The sequence below is a fragment of the Leptinotarsa decemlineata genome, unplaced genomic scaffold, assembly GCF_025532065.1.
Source record: "Leptinotarsa decemlineata unplaced genomic scaffold, Ldec_3_MD MMD2_tig00003335_RagTag_RagTag, whole genome shotgun sequence".
Lineage (NCBI taxonomy): Eukaryota > Metazoa > Arthropoda > Insecta > Coleoptera > Chrysomelidae > Leptinotarsa > Leptinotarsa decemlineata.
The window spans coordinates 1,817,196-1,842,015 of record NW_027412587.1 but is presented as its reverse complement, the minus strand read 5'-3'; the positions used below and the strand labels follow the sequence as shown (position 1 = coordinate 1,842,015).

General features: G+C 34.0%; 1 protein-coding gene across 5 annotated transcripts in view; it reads left to right on the top strand.

The window, feature by feature from the left end:
- LOC111507432 (uncharacterized) overlaps positions 1–24,820 on the top strand; it is a 544,290-nt gene that overhangs the window by 358,033 nt on the left and 161,437 nt on the right. For all 5 annotated transcript variants that reach the window (XM_074177938.1, XM_074177940.1, XM_074177937.1 and 2 more), the window contains 2 exons: positions 3,969–4,223; positions 13,736–13,896. In XM_074177938.1, the coding sequence (XP_074034039.1) occupies positions 4,071–4,223; positions 13,736–13,896 (314 nt within the window). In that variant the 5' untranslated portion in view covers positions 3,969–4,070. The remainder of the gene's footprint in view (positions 1–3,968; positions 4,224–13,735; positions 13,897–24,820) is intronic.

Here is a 24,820-nt window from a genome sequence, read left to right as displayed (position 1 = left end):
TGTTGTAGAACCTTCTTCCACTTCATAGACAAAAGGGAAGGGAAGAGTTTGGAGCCAATTCTTGATTGGCGACGGTGGCGGATAACTTGGCGAGCGCGGCAGAATCGTGAAACATTCTGTTTCGACAATTTGGTGAGAGTGGGCTAAGGATGACAAGCGTCTGCGTTGTTTCATCATCGGCCGGTTGGTCTGTAGATATTACAGTACTTTCTGTTCTGTTTCGTGATGTGTTGTGTAGTGAAGTAAATATTTCATTATTTCTCGCTTGTTCTTTGTAACAAAAACGTAAATCATGACGCCTTTTTAACCAAAATATGAACATTTAAGTGGTGCTCAGAAGAGAAAGTTGAAAGCCCAACAGAAACAATCGGAACCAAAGCTTAAAAAATTAAACACTTTTTTAAACCTAGTAGTGGCAGTGTACATAAATAAAATATTTTGATGCTCTACTGAATGTTTGTTATCCTATATCTTATTTTACCTCAAGATTCATCGTCACCAAAGGTATATATTTGTTATGTAGGTCAACAATTGAAATTCATACAATTGTAAATTTATACAAATTTACAAAAATGCTGTATTTTAGCCTGTGAGAGCAGTACGAAAATCTTCGAATCAAATCCACTTTGGGTGTACGAGTTAATTATAACCATTTTTAAAAACTAACTAACCCAGTAAATTATTTTAAAAATGTGTTATGAACAAAACACCAAGCATCTTTTTGATATAAAACATTAAAACAATAAGGTATTTCAGTTTTAAAACTATTTATTTACATTCACTGATATTGATTACCATGGGACAATGAAATAATTAAAAACATTATAGAATGAATGTCAATAGAGCAATAAAATACTATTCCCAAGATAATACAAATACAAAAGAGCATTTTTGTTATAGTAGAGAGCCAATCACAGCCGCGAAGCCACCTGCTAGCCGCTGCTGTCAACCTTACGACATTTTAACTCTTTGAAGCATGGTGGTACACATATTCCTAGTACTTTAAGCATGGTGGTCCATGAAATGTACCTCATATAAATGAATTTTTCTCGGAGTTGCATAACGGTTTATTTTGTGAACCACAGCGTGTCGATCTTTGTTTACATATAGACTCGATATTTCAAGGCCGAATAAGACACCACCTGACAGTTAAATTATTGTACATCATATTAGTTGTTTTTGTGACAGTAGGGTGTGCTGTTGTTGGGCGTTTCCTCTCGTAAACAAAATTCATTTGTTTCTTTATTGTTTTGATGGCATACATCGATAACTGATATACTCAGGTAAAGAATATTGTATGAAATGAAATAAAATACTCAAGATTCTGTAACTGAGAGTCTCATTTGTGAATATTCAATATTCGTACCACCGTGCATGTAGGTTATTTCTCTTTTAGCGCCAAAATGGATGATAATGAAGAATTGCCATTCAGATGAGTGGGTTTATCCAGAGCCGAATTGTACAATGAATTATACGCTGATATTCCTTTGGGAAATGAATCAGGAAACGATTCGGATGATATTGGTAGTGATTCTGAGAATGTAAATGAATTTCAGAATATCGAACCACCATTAGAACTTGAGATAGATGATGATTGGGAGGTTGATGATCTACTTCCACTCTCAAATTTTAGAGATGTTCCGGTCGTTCGACAGAAACCAGAATGGAATAAAACTTACAATGTCGCTGTTGCGACCCATTTCTCAGAAGACAGTGGCCCTGTGAATATTTCTGGCATTTCTAGACCCTGTCAACTTTTTGAGTTGTTTTTATCTGATAACATACTTGATGACATCGTTTTCCAAACGAACTTGTATGCAACTCTGACTAGACACGGTCGTATGTTCAAACCTCTGACTATTACTGAACTAAAATGTTTTCTGGGCATGAATTTACTGATGGGGTTGAAGAAATTGCCTAGCTATCGGGACTACTGGTCATCTGCTGCTGACTTTCATGACAGTTTCGTGAGCAATTTGATGACAGTGAATAGATTTGGATGGATTCTCACAAATCTCCATATCAATGATAATGCATTGATGCCATGTCGTGGTTCGCCTGATTTCGATAAACTTTATAAAATTCGGCCGTTCCTGTCGTCATTACAAACAAATTTTTTGAAGTACTTTAGACCATCCGAATTCATAGCTATTGATGAGTCTATGATAAAATTCAAAGGCCGTTCCTCACTAAAACAATACCTACCAAAAAAGCCTATCAAACGTGGGTACAAGGCAGATAAAAGTGGATATTGTTATAAATTCGAAATCTACACTGGAAAAACAGGAAACTCGTCCGAGAAAGCTCTTGGGGTGAAAGTTGTGACTACATTGTGCAAAGGCCTTGAAAACAAAGGTCACAAGTTATTCTTCGACAATTATTTCAGCAGTGTTGAGCTTATGGAAGATTTAAAAAAGCTAAAAATATTCGCATGTGCAACTATAAATCCAACAAGAAGAGAGTTACCCGTTTTCCGAAAAGATCAGGAATTGAAACAGGGCGACTTTGATCATTATACAAGCAACAATGGCATATATACAGTCAAATGGAAAGATAAACGTTGCGTACATCTGATTTCGAACTATCATCAATCAAATGAAGTGACTAAAGTTAATCGTAAAACAAAAACAGGAGTTATCCAAGAAGTTCCCTGTCCAGCCATTCTATCTGATTACAATGCTCACATGAATTCCGTTGATAAGTTGAATCAACTGAAAAGTTGTTATGAAATCGACAGAAAGTCAAAGAAATGGTGGCATAGGATTTTCTTTCACTTTTTAGATATATGTATTGTTAACGCAAATGTTCTACATAAGCAACTGGATGCTTCTTCCAAATTAAGTATGAAAGATTTCAGACGTGAAGTAATCACTTCATTGATATCACACACAAAAATATGTCAAAAAGAAAATGGTCAGATGCCCTCGAAACCTATACAAATCAAAAAACATATGCCGTATGTTCCCCCAGAAATAAGACATAGGGAAAATGCCCATATGCCTGTATATGGCTCAAGAAGAAGATGTGCACACTGTAGCACCAGAGAGAAACAGATACGTACCGACTGGATGTGCGAAACCTGCAATATCCCATTATGTTTATCTAAATCTAAGAATTGTTTTTCTGATTATCATAATGTATAATCAAGGATAATATTGTACTCGAATCAACTTAATATATAAGGCCTGGTTTTCATGTTTGTTCATCCTAATATCCCTAGTTGCATGGTGGTACATATGACATACCACCTTAGAATAGTTATTTAAACAAAACAAAAAATTCTATAAACGTACCTAGGGTATATTTCATTAATTAGTGTTCAATAATAACGAAAGAAACTGAACGAATTACAGAAATATATATTCTGTGCTGCTAAGGTATATTTCGCAGTGTTCGCTCTGTGCCTCAAAGAGTTAACACTTAATTCCCTGTTATAGCAGTTGTTTAAAAATACCCAAATATTCATGCACGATATCTTTAGAGCCTGAGCTATCTCGATCAACTTCATTTCGAGGTCGTTCAAAATTATTTTATGAACTTTTCTTATGTGTTCGCCTGCAACAGCATCTTTGGGGCGCTCACTGCGTGCATCGTCCTCGTTGCTGATTCCACCTCGTTTAAACTTAGCAAACCACTTCCCAATGATTGATTTTCCTGGTGCAGAGTCCGGATTACTTTTGTAAAGCCAAGCCTTGGCTTGAACGGTATTTTTTTCGCCACAAAGCAATGCTTCATCAACACACGAAATAATTTTGATCCATTTTCTCCAAATTAACAAAATTTGCTTCACTCAAAATGTTCTATCGCACAAACTAATAATCCGATAGCTGTGAAATTTTGTACACGTGTCTCTTGAAGGTTAGGGTTAACTGAAAATTGTATGGATTCAATACTAGTAGCGTCATTTGTGCTTTCAGCCCACCTTATATATTTGTGATGAAAACTACCACACTATTTTGTTTTTATAGGATGGCGAAAGAGGTTATCTAGAAGGCCTAGCTTCGAGGTACGCAGATCTGTTCAGAACACATTACGTTGACGTCCTTGGTCACCTTGAAGATTTAAGAAGAATGGAATGGGCTGAAATGTCTCCCAAAGATCGAACGGTAACAACTCCTACCACACCTCCCGGCACGTACAGTCCTACCGGACGAGGGACTCCAATTTCAATTGCGTTAACGACATCACATTCCCAACCACTCTACGTTCCTGGAAAATATTCGGTAAGTTTCAAGTACTCGAACTCTAACCATTTTTCTGAAGAAGTATAAAAAATCGAAGATCTACCTCAGTTTCCTTTTTAAAATAATTCTTCATATAGATAAGATGCTTCTCAAAAAATCTCAAAATAGATCAAGTTGATACCTTCAGTATTATTATTCTTTATGATAGAAAAATTAATTCTGAACATTCGATTCGATTCGATTCACCGTTTTGTTTCTTTCTCAATTTCTCATTTGAATATAGTTTACTGAGTATCTCTGTTAATTGGTTCTGAAATGTTTTATTCATAAAAAAATGTATCTGGTTTATTATTCCAATCGCTGCTCATTTCAGTTAAAGTAAAGAATTAGTATAGCAATACAAGACAAATTTAAACAGATTTTAAATGATTGCAGTTCATAATCTTGAAACCAAATACCACTCATCTTACAACTATCTGAAGAGAGTTTCGTAACTTCAGGTTAAAATTAACGACGACGATTTCGATTTATGATGGGTAGATATAAACACCTCGGCGCACCTTTTATTCGTTCTTGAACATGATATCACAAAAACTCGGATTAATTAGAATCCGAGGGTTCCATAAAACTGTAAGTTGCTCGTAAATATCAAGAACTATCGGAGTTAATCTACTGTTAATTACTAAATGGCACTTCATTCCTGTTAGATTTTCATATTACCATTACGAGTGCGCTATATAATACCGAAACCAAACGACGTTCATAAAATTATTTACTTTGTATGGTTGACGAGGTCTGGAAATGCTTTTAATGAATCTGTTAGGGCATAAAATGTTGTAAGTCGAAACCATTATGAATGTGAGAAAGAAGCATTTTCAATGGAATATTACACAGATATGAAATTGATTTTGTTCCTCGAAATACGGAGCTTACTGATGTTTAATGCACCAGAAAAAGACTAAATGATAGTATACTAGGAAATATCAATATTACAGAGGTATGCTGAACCAATATGGAGAGAGGTTCAAGCGCTCAGGGTTTTTTGTAAAAGGAAGGCTTTTTCTCAAAGTATGAACATATTCAGGTGGATTTCGTTGTAGTGGTTTCGATTTTTGTATTGCTAAATAAAAAAAAATATCATAACACATATCCTATCAAAACCTACACGTTAAGAACAGCTGAACAAAATAATGATTCATCATTTATCTGATATCCAGCTGTCACTGTTACGAAAAAAAACCTTATTAGTCGAAACTTGTGCAAACTGAGGATTAACAAGTTCCTATCTTTTAATGTGCGATTGATAGCACGGGTTGGATTACATGTAGAACAAATTGATCGACTGGCCACTGGGCTCGAGCCACCGTTCCTCATAGCGTACGTTTCCCACGTTATCCAACCGGCCACCGTCCCTTCGTCATACAACAAAAAACTCTTCTTACATCATAAAATAATGTGATTTATATTCAAAAAAGAAAAATGGCCGACAAGGATTAAGTGATTATAAATCCATCCAGCTATACTACCAACGGTTCCACAATCACGAGTGCGAATGTAGCGATGAAATTAAAAATTAAGGACTCAATATTGAATACAAATTACGCTTACAATCACAAATTTTGCGTGCAAGGTACATTCGATGAAGGTTTTTTTTAAATTTTTTATATTGGTACACTCGTTTGGAACATATTTTCACATTTTCAGCTGTTTAGCATGTTTAGTTTGTTGGTGAGAGCCATGAAAGTAGAAAAAGTTTAGCGTGTTCGGCGAGTTGCTGTTAACAAAAAAAATTTCGCCCTGGACGCCCCAGCATATCAACAAACGATGAATATGTTGAGACGGTGAAGAAAATTGTTATGGAGAATCGTCGAATCCGTATTAGAGAATTTGCTGAGGATTTCAGTATATCGGTTGGCTATTGCCATGCAATCTTTTGAAAATTTTGGGCATGAAGCATGTGATAGTGAAGTTCGTTCCGAAATTGCTCAATTATGACCAGTAATTGTTGAATGGCGTCAACGGCGATTCAGATTTGCTTGAAAGGATCATAACTGGTGACGAATCATGAGTATATGGTTATCACATCGAAACCAAAGTCCAATAGTAGCAATGGAAGAGTCCTAGAGATCCAAGACCAAAAAAGTACACCAAGTTCGATCAAATGTCAATGTATTTCCCACTGTTTTTTTCGATTACCGGTTCGTAGTACATCAGGCATTCTTGCCAAATGGTCGTACGGTCAATAAGGAGTATCACCTTGAAGTTATGCGCCGATATTGTAAAAAACCAAGTCCTGGCTTTTGCATCACGATAATGCACCAGCTTACTGCATATCAGAACTGCTTCGAGGAATGAAAAACATGCTGATATCAGTGTATTATATCTGAAGGAGACCACTTTGGAGAAGATTAAATTGATATAGAAATAGGAACCGATGAATGAATAGATATTTTTTGAGAAAAATGAAAATTCAACGTATTTTTTAAACAGAGTAGTACACTCACCAATACGTAAAGCTTATGGATTGTTGAGAAACTTCATTCGAACAGACATTTTCTCAGTCGAAACATAGAAGCCACTTCATGTGTTAGGTACTTCAATTTCATACATATTCAACCACTGCGATATCGTCTATGGCCCTTATCTCAATTAAATCACGTCATCAAGGATACAGAAGTGTTGAATGCATGTAAAAGATTTATTTTTGGCTCAAAATTCAGAGATCATGTATCTACTTTCATACATCAGATTGGTTGGCTAAAAATGTTTAGCATAATGAAACAACAACCTCAATAGCTTCTGAAGAAATTTACATACAGATGTGATATACACGATATTCTATCCCAACGCATAAATCCAAACAATTTGAGCGATCCTTTTCGTACCAGGCGTTACTGTCTATAATAATATCGAAGAAAATATAAAACAGTAATTTTCACAATAATCTTGTACGATTAAAATTTTTCATTTAGCTGTTTTGATTCGTCCAAAACAATATGATTTACTTGAGGGATTTTTTTACACTAAAATGTTTGATTTTTATCAAGCGAAGCATTTTTGGAAAATTGAATTGCTATCAATTGTTGAAATTTGAATTCAGATGAATTAAAAACATCTTCATAATGAGTGGTTTGATTTGTCCACTGAACAGAATGGAATATTGAGCCAAAAAATTTGAGTCTGCTCACCAGCTTTATTTTTATCATGAAACAAGTAGACTATTCGTCAAAAAGAATAGAAATATCTATTACAGCTTCAAAGTTTTTGGTTTTATAGGTGCTACCTCCAGCAAAAGATCCTTGTTAGATGATACAATTGAACAAAATCTGAAAGAATATGTTATATTTACTCCATCGAGTTTGATCCAGTGTCACATCAACAGCTGCTACAGAAACTGTCAAATTTTGGCATATCATCTAATATTCGGTTACTCCTATTATATTATATGTATCCGACCGACGTAGTTATGTTGAATGTGATGGTATAGAATCCTCCTGCTTTGTAGGGAGTTCAGGTGTCCCACAAGGGTCTAATCTTGGACCGTTATTATTCATACTATTTATAAATGGCATTGCCCATGATATCACTTCTCATAAATTGCTATTTGCAGATGACATGAAAGTATATCGTTAAATCCAAGATGAAGCAGACTGTTTCAAATTGCAGGAGGACATAAATTCTTTGACAACATTCATCATAAATTGTACTCAAACACAAATAAATGTAAAAAAATTACATTCACACGTAAAATATTACCGGTAACATTGAACAATGTACTAGATAGTGAAATTTTAATGAGAATCACGGAATTAAACGATCTGAGGGTTTTGTTTGATCAAAAACTCACGTTTTCCAATCTTTTTCAGAATGTATTATCAACTTCAATGATAAGGCTGCGTTTCTTGATACGCAACTGCAAGGATTTTGAGACCTCTCATTCTTTGAAAACAGTTTACTTAAAACACTGATCAGGAGTAAATTTTGAGTACTGCAGTGTCGTTTGGAATCCGTCCCACATAAAACATATATCTAGTTTGGAAAATTTTCCATTTTTTTTAAACATGCATATTTCAAACAACATGGTGCTTATTCCGAAAGGGGTTATAGCCTCCATTGCCTCAAATGCTATTCAGTGTACCGCGTATTTCATCTAGATTCTGTAGCACATTTCATATTCCGGTTTCCAATACACTGCATCATTTTCATTTTCTCCCATAACTACAATATCTAGAAGTGTTAATAATATTCCTAGTGTAGATATCTTTTTTCTAACGTTCAAACAATTCAAAAAAGAGATTCTTCGTTTCATTCAAAATTGATTTAACTATATATATAATTATCATATTTCTAATTGTATATACCTGTATATGGGCTTTTCGGCCTGCTGAATGCATTGAATAAATGAATCAATAAATAAATCACAAATTTCATTCACATGAATTGGACATGTACAAAACCATCCATAGTGAACGATGACATTGACAACTCAATAAAAAATTACTGATGGCATATACTTTGTAAAATATTCTCCATTCACCTGGCGGTCAATGATAAACACACAGATTTGAGTAATGATATTTTCAAAATACCTGCACCTATAGTACTTTCAGTGGCATTTGTTGCGAATTGGTTGAGAGTTTCAACTACTTTTCGCGATACTCCCACTTGTAGGATCATAATACTACCATGAGTAGAACTCAAAATACTTCAATCGCTTGACACGATATTTGGTTATAACGGAAATTCAAATAAAGGTTATACTTATTTCAGCAACAATTTGCACTTAGATCTGAAGTCTGAATAACTGAATAAACCAAAGTGGTTTCTCTGCATCCAATCCCATATCAGTTTAATTATCGTAAAGAAATAAACGCATACATTGACTAAAAGTCAAATCTGCCTGTTCTTGGAAATGTTGAATAGTGTAAGTTTTTAAGCTTTGATGGAAGCTTCGAAATATCAACTAAAAATAACTGGTTCGAGTATGAAACTTTGTTATATGCTTTTATACTCAGTACTGTGGGATAAAAAATCACAAATTCAGTGACACTCGTATCAAAGTCGTTCTCAACTCTTTGCGATACCATTACCCTGTCAAACAAATTCAGAAACTTTTCTTTAAGTAAGTCTGAAATAAACTGACCTTCAACCGGAGGAAGCATGATTGAAAAAAAATATTAAAGCTCTTAAAACACAATTTCATCGTTGGTTTTCCATTTTTATGCTGCCAGTTAGAACTTCCCCTCGTTTATTTACGTACCCAGTTTGCTGAATCTTTCGGAAACGCGAAGCTTCCGATAAATTTTTCTTCTGTGGCACGCTTCATATTTCAGCGAGCAACTTGCGTCAGCAAAACAATTTAATTTCTCTCTTCTTGTTACAGCCGTCGAGCCGTCTGAGTGATAACGAGAAAGATGAAATATAAGTCGAATGAGTGGATAAGAAAGGAAAAGAATAATTGATATTAATAGTCGGTATAATAGCTTATACGCGATTAGAGTTAATAACGTTTTTCAATAAATGTGCGAAATTATTATTTGACATTTAATTCTTATTGAGATTGACCCAACTTGAAAGATTTTGCACGAATCAAATTTTTTAACGCGTATTTTACTGGGATCTTTAATTCACGAACCACCTAATATCAGTGTATTCCAAAATATAAATGATCTTTAAAATTGAATATTTTTGGCATTCTCAAGCTGCGTCACTTGAGCTTGTTGTACTCAGAATCTCTATAAATTGAATGATGAAATTTAATAGTTTTTTTCTCTTCATCTAGAGTGTTGTACGTCAAGAGTTTTTGGTGAAACATTTGACATGGGTTTGCTAGGATAGCTTATGTTTTAAAAATCCCTGTAGGTCAAATGTAGAAATTCTGATGTTGCCACAAGATGGTGACAATATTTCTATTTATTTCAGTCATCAATTAATCCTTGAAACCTAATCAAAAATTAAAAAAACATTTGACTTACAAGTCACTATGTACGTATCAGTTATATAAATTGAAACATCTGCCACAGTTATAATTACAAATTTCGAACACACTCTCATCAGGAGACTTTACATATATGAATTAATAAATAGTTGCTGGTAGCGACTTATACAGTGCATTTCTTTAATGCCCCCCCTTTTTATTTTTTGAACGAGTCAACTCAAAACAATTTGGAATAATTAAATTAAGACATGAATACTTCATTTTGAAGTGAAATTGACAGATGAGACTTTCAACTGGGCGCCATCTGGGAAAAATAATTAATGGAAAGGAGGATCTTGTGACACATTTTTTTGAAGCTCCTAACAAACGCTTCACAACCCTAGAATATAATGTCAGTATCTTCAACTACTACAAAATGGCTTTTAATAATTGCCTGAATACATTAACATTTAACTACCATAATATGAGGTAATAAGCATTTTCGAACACAGTAACGTCAATATCTCTACAAACATTTATTATTCTATGAAGCAGGTTCAGTTTCGTACACGTTTTGCTTCAAAAAGCCCCATAAAAAAAACCCCAAAGGTGTCAAATCTGGGGAGCGGGCTGGCCATTCTGTAGGATTTCGACGGCCAATCCAACGACCGGGAAAAGTAGTATCCAAATAGTTTCTTACTTGTCTGGAGTAATGTGGTAGTGCTCCATCTTATTGGAATACAATATCCATATTGAATTCATTAGGATTCAGTCCGACGATTTCAGTGATGAGAGGGTCAACAGTAATCTCCATCATATTCAAATACACTTCCCCTGTTGAATTTTGATCAATAAATAGAGGTCCTACAATATGGTTTCCCAATATTCTTGCCCAAACGTTAATTTTTTCTGGATATTGGGTATGTATTTCCCAGAAATCGTGAGGGTTGGTATCACTCCAATAACGTCAATTTTTTGTCTGTGAACATTGACGTTTGAAAAACATGTACATTCATCACTAAAACAAATATTGTGGAGATAGGTAGGATGCCTTGCAATGGTTTCCGTCATGATTTCGCAGAATTCTGTTCTTCGATCAGGGTCATCTTCAGTTAATTGGTGTACCATTTTAATTTTGTATGGATGATACCTATTTCTCTTCGAAAGTGTCCACACAGTAGAAGGAGAAACCTCACAAACATTCGCGACGAAATAAGTAGACTGTTCAGGATTTACTACCATCTCACCAATTATTTGCACTTGCTGTTCTTTCTGAATGGATGGACGATCTAGTAGCTTTTTGTTATGTACACTACCGGTAGTTGTGAATTTGAATACAAGTTCCATCAAATATTCTCTACAAATAGGACGATATTTCTATAAATATCTATAATAATGTGTTTGTCTTCAGGAAATTATTGAATGTTCCGCCATTTTGTAGTTGTTGAAGATATTGACATTATATTCTAGGGTTATGAGGCATTTGTCAGGAGCTTCAAAAATATGTGTCACAAGATCCCCCTTTCCATTAAATTTTTTCCCAGAGGGCGTCCATTTGCCATCTTGAAAGTTTCATCTGTCAATTTCACTTCAAAATAAAGTATTCATTCATTAATTTCATTATCCTAAATTTAAATTTTTTGAGTGGACCCGTTCAAAAAATAAAAGGGGGAGACATTAAAGAAATGCACTGTATATTCCTATACACTATAAAATGCATGTGCAATTCATAGATGTTTACTGTTTTATAATTCTAAAAGTGGAGTCTTGGAAAATCTCTTTCCAGCGAAGTTTGGAGATTTTTTTAACTCGTATTTAGTAAGTTCCAGTCTGAAATTATTCTTACGATGCGGCGTGTTAGATAATTATAGAAACTAAAATTTTACAAGAGAATATATTTTTGTGTAATGTGTGTATCAGAAGCTTGTACCAATAAATGCTCATGAAAGTTAGAAGGCCTTTTTCAAATAACATCTACTGGATTGTCGATAATCCAACCAAAAAATAAGGCGAATGAACTAACGGGTAGTATATTGAAATAATTTCGTTTCCACCATGGCATCTCATGAGATTTTTAAAAGCGAAGTGGTTTTTATTCAACTCGAAGATAATGCTGATACGGTATTTCTATTTGAAGTTACTATTGATTACTGTACCAAGGAATTTGCAACTTCTCTGAATGATCTCTATATATGTTTTGGATGGCCGTTGCTTCCCACTCGGGCGCATTTGGCCAGGCTCCTCCTATCAAGGTTGACAGAAGCTTTTTCGGGGGGCGCAGCGGTCTTGCACGAAGCCACCCATTTTTTGTCGAACTTTTTTTCATAAAAACATATACAGCCCCCTTTACGTGGTTATCCGAACCATCTCGGCTGGTTACCGGCGTGAATAAAGGGAGCCCTTTATTCTTCCCTTTTCAAAGACTCTCACACATTTTAACTATTATACAGGGCGTTGAAGTTTAAAAAACGGTATTTATAAAAAAAAATGAATATCCTTACACTGATTTGGTTGAAATTTGCTACAGTTATTTGAATTAATTGCATTCAATTTACAAATTTCACCACGCGGACAATTAACGGTTGTTAACTTCAGAAAAGAGTTGTTATGATTGATAAATATAGTTTAAAAAACTAAAAAACACGCTTTTGAAGAACATCGAACCAAAAACTTAGAAATATTTTTTTTAAATAAGCTCAAAACAATAACGAACGAAAAATACTAGTATTCTTATGAAAAAAGTGACGGGTGTTTGATATGCAAAAAGTATAGCACAAAGCGCCCACGCTTTTTTCACAATGATACTAGTATTTTTCGTTCGTTATTGTTTTAAGCTTATTTAAAAAAACATTATTTTCAACTTAGTTCGATGTTCTTCAAAAACGTGTTTGTTAGTTTTTCAAACTATATTTATTTTTAATTTTTTAGTTTCGTATGCTATAAAAGCGTGTTTTTTAGTTTTTTCAAACTATATCATTTTATCTATTATTCCGATTCCGGAGAGGGAGCCTGAAAATCAGCTACCAAGCCTAAGGAAGGCAGCAGGCGCGCGTGTTAATAAAAAAAGTACTTTTTTCAAATGAAAAAATACATGTAAAGTGAGTTCGAATTATATAAAGGAAGTTACGTTCAGCGCCATCTGCCCGCCAATAGATCAAGCAATAATCTTGATATATCAAGAAGGTTACGTATAGCGCCATCTGCCCGCGAATAGATCAAGAAATAATGTCGATAATTCTGTCAAATACAGATCCCGAGCTTGAGAGTTACAAACAAAAAAACATACATACATACAGAAGAAGCTAATATATAACGTTTAAAATACTTTCTATGACCAACAAATGTTGAATTTATGGTTAGATGTTCTCTTATAATTTACTTCATTTGAAACATGTCATCTTTCAAAGAGGAATATGTTTCAGTCTTTCACATTTTCAATATGGTTACTTCGTCAAATTCCAAAAAAAAACTACCTCTCTCTGAAAATCATTCTAATAATTTGACCCTATCAAGTCATCCCTGCTCACTGCCGACTGATGCCTTTCTCTCAATAAATTATCCTTCGGAAGCACATTTCATAATTTCGACGAGCTTACGCCCGCACAACGGTTTAATGCTTTTCTTCTTGTTACAGCCGTCGAGTTGTTTGAGTGATAAAGAAGAAGACGAAATATACGGCTTCGGATACGGAGTATTTGCCGCACAAATTGCCAGGCAGCAGCAGCAGAGGTTAATGGGACAGCAACCGACGAGCCATCAGCCTCTTCTTCTGCAACAACATCACAATTATCAGACGTGAGTTCACTGTTTTTGATGTTTTATTCAATTGTGTCTTTCTTGTAGGTGAAATACTAATTGAAATTCTTATAGAAACACTGATGATGAATTGTTTATAAGTTGTTATTGAATGAAATATAGATTGTGATTAGTAAGAAAGAGTCTGCGTCATGTGGAAAGTATTTCAATAATACCTTCATACAAAACATACCATTATTCAAAAATGGACATATTCAAATAACTTTAGTCTCTCACATAATGACTTACACACTAAAAATCGTCCATTTTCATATAAATATTTATTAAACAATATTACAATTCAACGGCTACTCACATTCACCGATCTAGGTGTTACCTTCGACACAAAACTTTCCTTCGTGCCACACATTGAAGCCACTCTGTCTGCTGCAAACAAGATGTATGGATTCATTGCGCGAATCTCCAGAGATTTCTCGGATCCATTTACATCAGAAACCTTATACTATGCTACACTACTATGCATTTCTTTAATGCCCCCCCTTTTATTTTTTGAACAGGTCAACTTAGTAAATTGAAATTTGGGATAATAAAATTAATGAATGAATACTTTATTTTGAAGTGAAATTGATAGATGAAACTTTCAAGATGGAGACTGGGCGCCATCTGGAAAAAAAATTAAATGGAAAGGGGGGTCTTGTGACACATCTCTTTGAAGCTCCTGACAAATTCTCCACAACCCTAAAATATAATGTCAATATCTTCAACTACTACAAAATGGCGGAACTTTTAATATTTGCCTGAATACATTGACATTCAACTTCATAATATGAGGTAATAAGCTTGAGGTCAGTTCAGAAGATGCTCGAAATGGTTGCCTTGAACTTCTTGACATATGAACAGCCTATCCGATATTTCACGCCGAACATTTTCGAACACAGTAACGTCAATATCTCTAAATATTTTTTATTCTCTGCAGTATATCCAATATTGAAGCAGATTCAGTTTCGTACACATTTTGCTTCAAGTAGCCAATCCAACGACTGTGAAAAGTAGTATCCAAATAGTTTCTTACTCATCTAGAGTAATGTGGTGGAGCGCCATCTTGTTGGAATACAATATCCATATCGAATTCATTTCGACGATTTCAGTGATGTGATTCAGTGATCAACAGTAGTTTCCAGAATATTCAAATACAGTTCTTCTGTTAGATTTCGATCAATAAATGGAGGTCCTACAATATAGTTTCCCAAACGTTAATTTTTTCTGGATATTGGGTATGTGTTTCCCGGAAATCGTGAGGGTTGGTGTCACTTCAATAAGGACAATTTTGTCTATGAACAAAACAAATACTGTGGAGATAGGTAGGATGCCTTGCAATGGTTTCCGTCACGATTTCGCAGAATTCTGTTCTTCGATCAGGGTCGTCTTCAATTAATTGGTGTACCATTTTAATTTTTTTGAATGATACCTATTCGTCTTCAAAAGTCTCCACACAGTGGAAGAAGAGACCTCATAAACATTCGCGACGAAATAAGTAGACTGTTCAGGATTTACTATCATCTCACCAATTATTTGCACCTACTGTTCTTCCGGAATGGACGGATGACCTGAGGGCTTTTTGCTAGGTACACTAACGGTAGTTGTAAATTTGGATACAAGTTCCTTCAAATATTCTCTACAGTTAGGACGATTCGAAAAACGTTCACTGAAAATCCTTTAAGTCTCGTAAAAGTTACGCATCGTACCGTAAATAAAATTCGCTTCAGATTTTTCTTCCAATGGACGAGAATTGACCATTTTAGAGATTGTTGATTTGGTACCTTTCTACTGGTGAAATCGAAAACCAAATGAGAATATTCTAACTGAACAATGATGTTCATTGTTGAACTGAAATTTTTTGTCGCTTTTATAAAAAAAAATAACTTAAAAAACCTTATCGGGTTGTTGGAATTGCCATATGGCAGATAAAAAGGAATATTTCCAGAAATATCGATATTAATGTGTTTGTCTTCAGGAAATTATTAAATATTCCGCCATTTTGTAGTAGGTGAAGATTTTAACTTCATATTCTGTCAATTTCTCTTCAAAATAAAGTATTCATGCATTAATTTCATTATTCCAAATTTAAATTTTTTGAGTTGACCCGTTCAAATAATGAAAGGGCGGGGACATTAAACGTCGTTTCCTGAAAGTTCTCTCCTATAGATCATACAACATCTATCCACCAAAGGGATTTCCCCATGATGCATTGTTAGCTAGAGATGCTATGCATAGCTTGAGTTGTAGTTTTTGATTCACATATTCTACGAAACTTCAATTCCAATTTACCTAGACCAACCTCTAGAGTGGATAATCCTTTTTATTACCAACACCACGTATAAATATTCTGAAACTTTCACCTCTGTTTAACATGTGTGTCAAATGCAATACAGCTCGACATTTTTTACTGTTCAATCTCTGAGATTGAGTCTTTTTACTTCAGATAATTCTATATTTATTGTTTTTACCTTATAACTTATTGTATTTGACTTACATGCCTATTCTGTAGTTGGGTGTAATCTGTAGAACAGTGTATAAATAAATAAATAAATAAAATATTTAGAAATGATAATAGACAATCATCTTAGATGGAACATCATTCCGAATATGTAAGAAAAACATTGAGGAGCATATCCAGCAGATTTAAACTCTATACGCCTCTGTTCGATATGAAATATATGGTTATATGATTTACTGGCACAAAAATATTCATCTTACGGGATAAAAGTATGGGGTGGGATAGCCGATATACATTTAAAATCTTCAGAAACTTCTCAAAAATGGATTTTGAAAATTATATATCAAAAAGATCATACATAACTCACGGAATCACTATTCTTTGATACCGAAACTTTAGACCTTCGAAAACTCTACTATCATTCACTAATAATATATCATTATAAGAATGAAGCTAAACTTCAGCCAATATAACTTATATACAACAACCACTTTGAAACCAAAACAACTGCTATCCCGAAAATCAATACGCAAAAAAGTGAGAGATGTTTTTCCAGTCCTATACGCTGATATTCTGGAATACTTAAAAACCAGTCAATACATTAGCCTATTCAAAATGGTTGATTGATTCTTCTAGGAAAATGATTCATCAGTCCATTGACAGAACATATTTAACTTATTAAAATTTATGACTAATTGTAATGAAACATTAACCACTGATCTGACCCTTTATTCTACAACTCAATAACCTCAATTCAGCAATAAAGTAATATCGAATCATTTTTTCAATTCCATATCTTTTTTGTTACTATTTCATTTTATCATATCACTAAATATCAATTCAAATATGTACTAATATACCATATAATAATATTATATGCCACTAATACTCGTATTGTACTTGTATACTGATATTATACGCCACGCCCATTGTCAAGGGTAACCTTTTTTCAAGTGTTCTGTATTTATTCACCACTATGTATATTTAGATTTTTATTCAGACAATTTATTTCATATGTTTCTTATGACGAATAAAATTTGAAAAAAAAAATCACGTAGGCATCAATTTCTGTTTCGATGAAGATAAAAATAATAAAAAAAAAACAGTAGTTACATGAATTCGATTATCTGTCAAACTGCATTGTTGTTCGAGAAAAATCCAAATGGAATATCGTGAAAAGTTATGATAGACATTTTTTTTCAAAACAATTTTTGACACCAAGGTTGTGAAATAACTTTACTGCTGGCTATAAATAAATTATCTAAAAGAACAATTTGTTCAGGCCAGTCCCAAATTATCTATACTGTAGGTCAATGGACACCTATCAAAAAACAACCACTCCCCTGACAAATATCACGAAGGGTGTTGGATTATATCCAACAGGTGTCAGTGCAGGATTCTTCACTGAAGTTATTCTTGCATATGCTCTTGGTGATACAACTGCTGGAATCGATTTTCAATTATTGGAACACACTTGCAGACCGGTTTCGGGCTGTTGGGACATTCTTCAGTGCAAGGTACTGTCTATCATCAACATGAAGTCGATGATTTTCCATAATTCAAAATCGACTTCCTTTTAGAGCATCATTCCTCGAACTAGACATGTTTGTCATCGCCCCATCTGCTTGTGAACGAATTAACTAATCGCATATCCGAAATGTTCCCAATTCCTCGTATACGGAAAAAACTTCACAAATAGAAAACTGGCTGTAAATCAAATTATCTAAAAGAACAATTCGCTCAGGTCAGTCTCAAATTACCTACACTGTAGGTTGATGGACTGACACCTATCAGAAAACAACTACTTTCCTGGCTAAAAACATGAACGGCATATGTCAGTGGTGTCAGGTGTCAGTGCAGGATTCTTCTCTGAAGTTATTCCTGCATATGCTCTTGGCGATTTTCAATTATACTGGAACACAGTTGCAGACCGATTTCACTCGTCAGTACAGGGTAATGTCTATCATCAACATACATTTTTCTTTCAGATAATTTGGTTGCAAAATAAGACTCAACCCGACCTTTTTCGTGAATCTAATGAGTTTGACAATGCTTCATATCAAATACTAACTAAATGTAAATTTTCCTACATACTACTTGTGTATTTTTTTACAAAATTCAAATAGGGCTGGAAAAATTGGCTCACATGTGGAGCAAAGTATAACTGTCTGTAATTAGGTATAAGGTTACTTCATAATCTATATATCCATTTTTAAAAAAAGATTATGTGTCTGAAAGTTTATCATTATTCAAATTAGAAGGAATATATTTTGAGGAGAGAATAATTTTCAGGGAGGGAAGGTTTTGACTTTCAACCTCTCCATCTTTTTACAAAAAAAGTTTCGGAATCTTTCGAAGAATAGAAAAAAGCAATTAGTTCCGTAATGAACTCTCTACAAAGATGTGTAGATCATGCAAAAATGTAACTTTCAGACACAAGCTACTTTAACATAAACATTGAATTTTATGGAAGAGAAAAATACTTTTTAAACAACTACTTCTATATGAACATGAATCATACAAAAATACACGTTTTTCTATCCAGTTTGTACTCCAAACATTCCTTATGGAATTGAATCAGATATCATTCGCTGGATTGGTACACAATATTGTGCATTAAAGAGGTGAAATTTCACTTATATGTAACACTGTCATGATCAATGGTAAACATTCGATGATGTTTCAAAATAAGACACTTATCTCATTGCCTCTTCATGACCGATCTGGATAACATCACAAGATGAAGCACTGAATTCATTCATAAAATTACGACTTCACGTCACAGATGAGTTGAATCTACTCATGTCGTCGTTGATAGTACGCAATGTCATTTATTCGCTTATTTGATTCAATCCCAGCCATAGGATCTTGTTTACATTGAAAGTGGTATATGTCAAGGGGAGATTACTTTTTAGGAAAGAAAGGTTTTGACTTCATACTTTTCCATTTTTTTACAAAAATGGTGAGAATCTTCCAACGAAAGGAAGAAAGGAATTCATTCCAAAATAAAGTCTTCACAAAGATGTGTAGACCGTGTCAAGTTACTTGCAGACGCAAACTAGAAGAAAAATCCTTTAGAAACAACTACTTCTATATGAACATTGAATTATACAAAAACACGTTTTCATCATTATCATTATAATTTAGACAAGTATACAGTGTCATCAGGAAAATGCATTAAATAGGAAATACATTTACGTTCAACTTGTCTGATTTTATTAGAAAATTCGACTTTTTTCACTTGAACTCATTATTAATGTGTATTACTCTATCAAAAATATATATTTTATCCAAAAACAAGCACTTTTCCTGATCACCAGAAATGCAATACTCTTCTCGACGCGCGTTTCACCAAGTAGGGGTCTCTAGGAGATGAAATGAAACGATGTCAAAAGTAAAAATTTATATGCAGGTTGCGTTGAGTCTTATTTTATAACAGTGATGAGATTCACACAAAAAATTTAGGTTTTTTTTCATTTCACTAGCATTAACACAAAACTGAAGAAAAACAAATAAATTTGTTTGCTTATGTTATCAACCAATGAATGAATTCATGTCAATTGAAATCTACTTGAAACCACCTAAATGTGCTAAGCGTCACCAATTCTGAGTAGAATTTATGTATCTACTGTGTGTAACAAAGTCGTTACGCGGGCTAATTTTTCATTCGGAAAATCTTTAAAATGCCCTGAAATCAGTTCCTGTGCAAAACTGGCGACTTGCGTTGTATTTATTTCGCTGCAGATTATGATTATTTTACTTGGGTAAACCGCCTCGTAAATTTTATTGTGCAAGAGCAAGAGACTCCAAATGAAAGAGTTTTTGCAAATCACAGTTCGAGTTGTGATAGATCGAATTTTGAAGCGATAGGCAGCTGTATTATGCTGCGTATTTCCGACATATATCGATCTGAGTGAAATCTAGTAAGCTAAATCAGTCTCGTAAACTATCTACAGAAGAGAAACTATTCCCCAATCTTTCTTTTATGATCCAGGCTATCAAGGTTTCCTGTGATGTTTGTGTGTGTGATTAGATATACGACTTCTGAGTTTTTGAATTTTCTTCATCTCCTGAAGAAGCCAACTTGGTTGGTGAAACGCGCATCGTTGATCTGAGGTATGAAGGTAATTATGAATCATTCTTCGTGAAAGAAGGTCCTTGAGAAAGCTGAAGAGTTCTGAAAAAAATAAAAGCATACTATTCACTGTGAAGTGTTAGCTCTTACATTGAGCTTGGAATTGAAATTGGAAAAAGAAACGAATGATATTTGAACTGTTTTGTCTACGGTTTCTGTATTTGAAGATCGAATTTTAAAACATAGAGAATTCTTCTCCGCTCCACTTGAAAGGCTAGTTCATAAAATGAATTTCTTAGTTCTCATGACTCAAATTGACAAACGGAGTATTTCTTTTTTTGTTTAAATAGTTTTCATCTCAACCCAGTCGCTATTCGACCCTAATATTAACCCTACTAAACGAATTCAGTATTGCTGGGTATTAAAAGTATCGTCCACTGAAGCTAAAACTCAACAATTATGATATTGTTCTCATTAGAAAAATTATCAATATTTGTAGTAATGTACAGAATATGGGTGCTATACTAGACGAGTATTGGGACAAAAATATGCTCAATAAGGTCCAAATATAAATGAATTATGGTGGTATGAATGAATACTCCTATGAAAACAAAATGAAGACTGATCAATGTGGTGTCATTTTAACACATATCGATAATGGATCTAGAGTAGAGTATACATGTTAACTTATACCAACAAACAGATGTTAATGTCAGTATAAAACACAGTTATAACTCCATAGAACATTTTCAAAATTGGAAACGCATTGTTGTTTGGTTATACCAAAAAACATCGTTCTACCTGAGTTGATCAGAAGAAGCTCGTAGGTGCATTGCGTCAACTTGTGAAACATTGATATGGCGTATGATATAGTGATAGTCTTTGCCAAGACTTCGAAATACAATATTCGTTCTCGCAGTCAACGCAAGTATCACTAACGATCTCAACCGCAGTAGCAGACAAAACGTTCAGGTTTTATTTGATCACACTTACCAGCCCGGGTTTTGATCCCTTCATAAATTATTAAGCTATGCCCCGTTTTGAACTGATAAACGTGAAAATGAGACTGCATAACACATGACAAACAATAATCAAAATCAGCCGTATCTAAGATCCACCACAAAATATCAAATTTTATGAATTTTCATCAAGTGGTATCACCGACAAAATCGAAATGGTATTGAGGAGACGAAACATCTACACTGTTCAACAAGGCTGAAAGAACGAAATCGCGATCAATATCGAGATAAAAACAACTATTTCTCTAGGAAATCAATAGTATATCAATGAATTTAACAGAGAAATATCTGCGAAAGCATGTCAATAGTTAAAAAACAAAACAAACAGATAACTGTCACTATCAGAAAAACCTACAAACGAGATTAGGATTCGGAAGTGAATTCATTAATCATGAAGCGAAAGTGGTTTTTTACAAGTAATTAATGGTCCGAAAATCATCAACAAGCCGACCAATTAACGAATCAGATAATAGATCCATATAAATCACATTTATTTTTGCATGGAAAACTGAGTAAAAATTATTCTTTCCTTATAAAACATATGAATGAATAAATACACTTTAAAACTACTTTTCTAGATCAGTCAATCAGTTTCATATTTTGGTGGACGCACATGTTATAATAATATGCCTCCGCCAAAAACAGTATTTCAAGCAATCCCAACACCGGTTTTTATTTTTATTTCTTAATTACCACACTTACAAATTCAATAGTGTGGCAAATAGAAAGGACCCTAAACATATCAGAAAACGCATTTAATTTTCGAAATCTGATAAAATATATATCTTTCAGAAGTCCCTTACAATTTCTTTCCGATGTTGAAGTAAAATTATGATGTAATTCAATTCAATATGGTTAGTCGAGGTAAGTTTAAAAATCTGTCTTTTTAAAATCTGTTTTTTCGTTAACCAGCTGTCGCACCCCATGAACGACAACCCTCAGAAGTCGAAACTTGTGCGAGCTAAGGATTAACGAGGTCTTACCTTTTAACGTGTGATTCCTACGGCAGTCAATTTGAGTGAGTGAACAAAGCACTCACTTCGAACCGCCTGGCTACTGACCAACGGCCCAAGTGAGACATCTTTTTTAATTTCTTGCTCTATGATTTTCAATAAATTTTATCGTAGTTGATTTCTCTCATTCAGTATCGAGAAGAATAGTGTGTTCTACTTCGGTCTAGAAAACTATCAATTTTCAAATAATTTTCTTGATTCCAGGTTCGTTGCAGTATTTTGAACATCTTTATTTCAGCTTGAAATCCATTACTATAGTTTCATTCTTTGAATTCACCAGCACTCCGTTTTCAGAAGCGCTGTGGTATACAAATTGCAAATGTTATCACTTCCAACTTTCTAGATAATCACGAAGTTGTTTCATCAATAAAGAGAGTACTATTGGAGAAAATGTTTGACTCCATTGAAACTGGTGAAAATCCAATTTGTAAAATGCAAGGGAATTTCGCTGTGCCGAACTTTTCTAATTTCAAATCGAATTTCTGAAGTTCTAACAGATAATCTTATTTTCGCCTTGCTCTGAATTTGGTACAAATCTAAAGAATGGGGAATATGTAACAAAATAATGGAATTTTAATATATCACAGAAGAATCTTAAAACTTTCTAATATATACAGATATCAGCAATGCTCCTTTTCTTTCAAATTTTAATATAGGAATATATTATTCATGAAGTGAGACATTTTGAACCAACCAACAAAACTTTTAACCTTCTTTCTTTTTTGCTCATTATACATCTACTATATGAAAATGGGTGTTTGTTGGTTGGTTGGTTGGTTGGTTGGTAAGTGATAAACTTCTACATCGCTCAACCGATCGTGATGAAACTTGACATGTATAAGTGATTTTTCATAGAGAAGGTTTTTAGGCTATCCATTTTTCTGTAACTCACCACTAGGTGGCGCTGTAGAACAATTTTTTGAAAGCACTGTTCTATAACGCTGCGCACGCCTAAGTTCGTTGATTCTGATTCTGATTCTGTTAAAATATTAGAACAGCAGCGATACAGCAACATAATACAAGTAATATATAGAATGACAAACTTCCGACGGAATAACAAAAACATTTCAAAATGTCAATAAATAGTCTTTAGTAGATTATACTAATAATATAAATATTTGTTCCATCTAGGAAATCAATAATATAGAAATGCGTGCTATGCATGCGTGCTCATGTGACAGAAACAAACAATATGTTCAAATGATACATAATACTACTTTAACATTGAAAAGTAGATTTCTATATAGAAATGTTTATTTTCCATAAATAATATTCGTTTCAATTCATCATGAATAGTTGGTTGACAAATAGAGAAAAGAAACATGTTTATACAGTGTGTCTCACTTTTCATGGAAGCACCCCTATAACTTCCGTAATTATCAAGGTACAATGATGAAATTTGCAAGATAGATGAAAATTATGAAAATACACATACTGGCTGAATGGTGTTGGCCTCAGTTATATACACTGCCTGCCCGCCATTCGTGACGGAAGAACCCATAATGTACGGTAAATCATACTAGTGAACAAAATAGCCTGAAAATTCCTCCAGATTTGTGATCAGTACCCCCAAATTACAATAGGTAAACAATTTTCCTGAAAAAATTTCAGCCCTAAAAAATCCAAATTTGTTACACTTTTCATGAAAGTACCCCCGTAACTTCCTTAATTGTCGAGGACTAATGGGAATGTTGAAAATTCACTTACCGGCCCAATAGTGTTGACCCAAGTGCTATACACTTACCGCCAGTCGCAATGGATCTGTCGACAACAATTTTTGAAATATAATTCTACACCAATCAGAAATCTGAACTTCTGAGAAATTTTGCAAAGCTCGTCGTCAAAATTATACCTTATATTATATTTTTATCTATACAGGGTAGTGAATCCATTGACTACTTCATCAAATAGGTGGTTAATCCTGAAAAAAATACTAGATCACATACAATGAATACATAAAAAGCCAAAACAACTGTGAAATAATTTTGAACACTGTCCCGTGTCAGGAATCACACGTTGAAATGTAAGACCTCGTTAGTACTTAGCTCGCACAAGTTTCGAATTTTAAGAATTGTCTTTCGTAGTAGGGGCGGCAGCTGGTTAATGGAAAAACAAATTTCAACAGATTTTTTTCAACAGATTTCCGATTGATGTTTAATACATTGATTAATGTAGACGTTACTACGGCTACGGAAATAAAACTTTCTCTATTATTTCAACACATATTTGAAACTAACATTACTGCAGCTTCTTCCTATAAAGATTTTTTCAAACGAATACAATAGTTTACTGTAGTTTATTGTTTATTGTAGTTTATTGTATTCGTTTGAAAAGGTCCCTATAGGACGAAAAGTCCCTA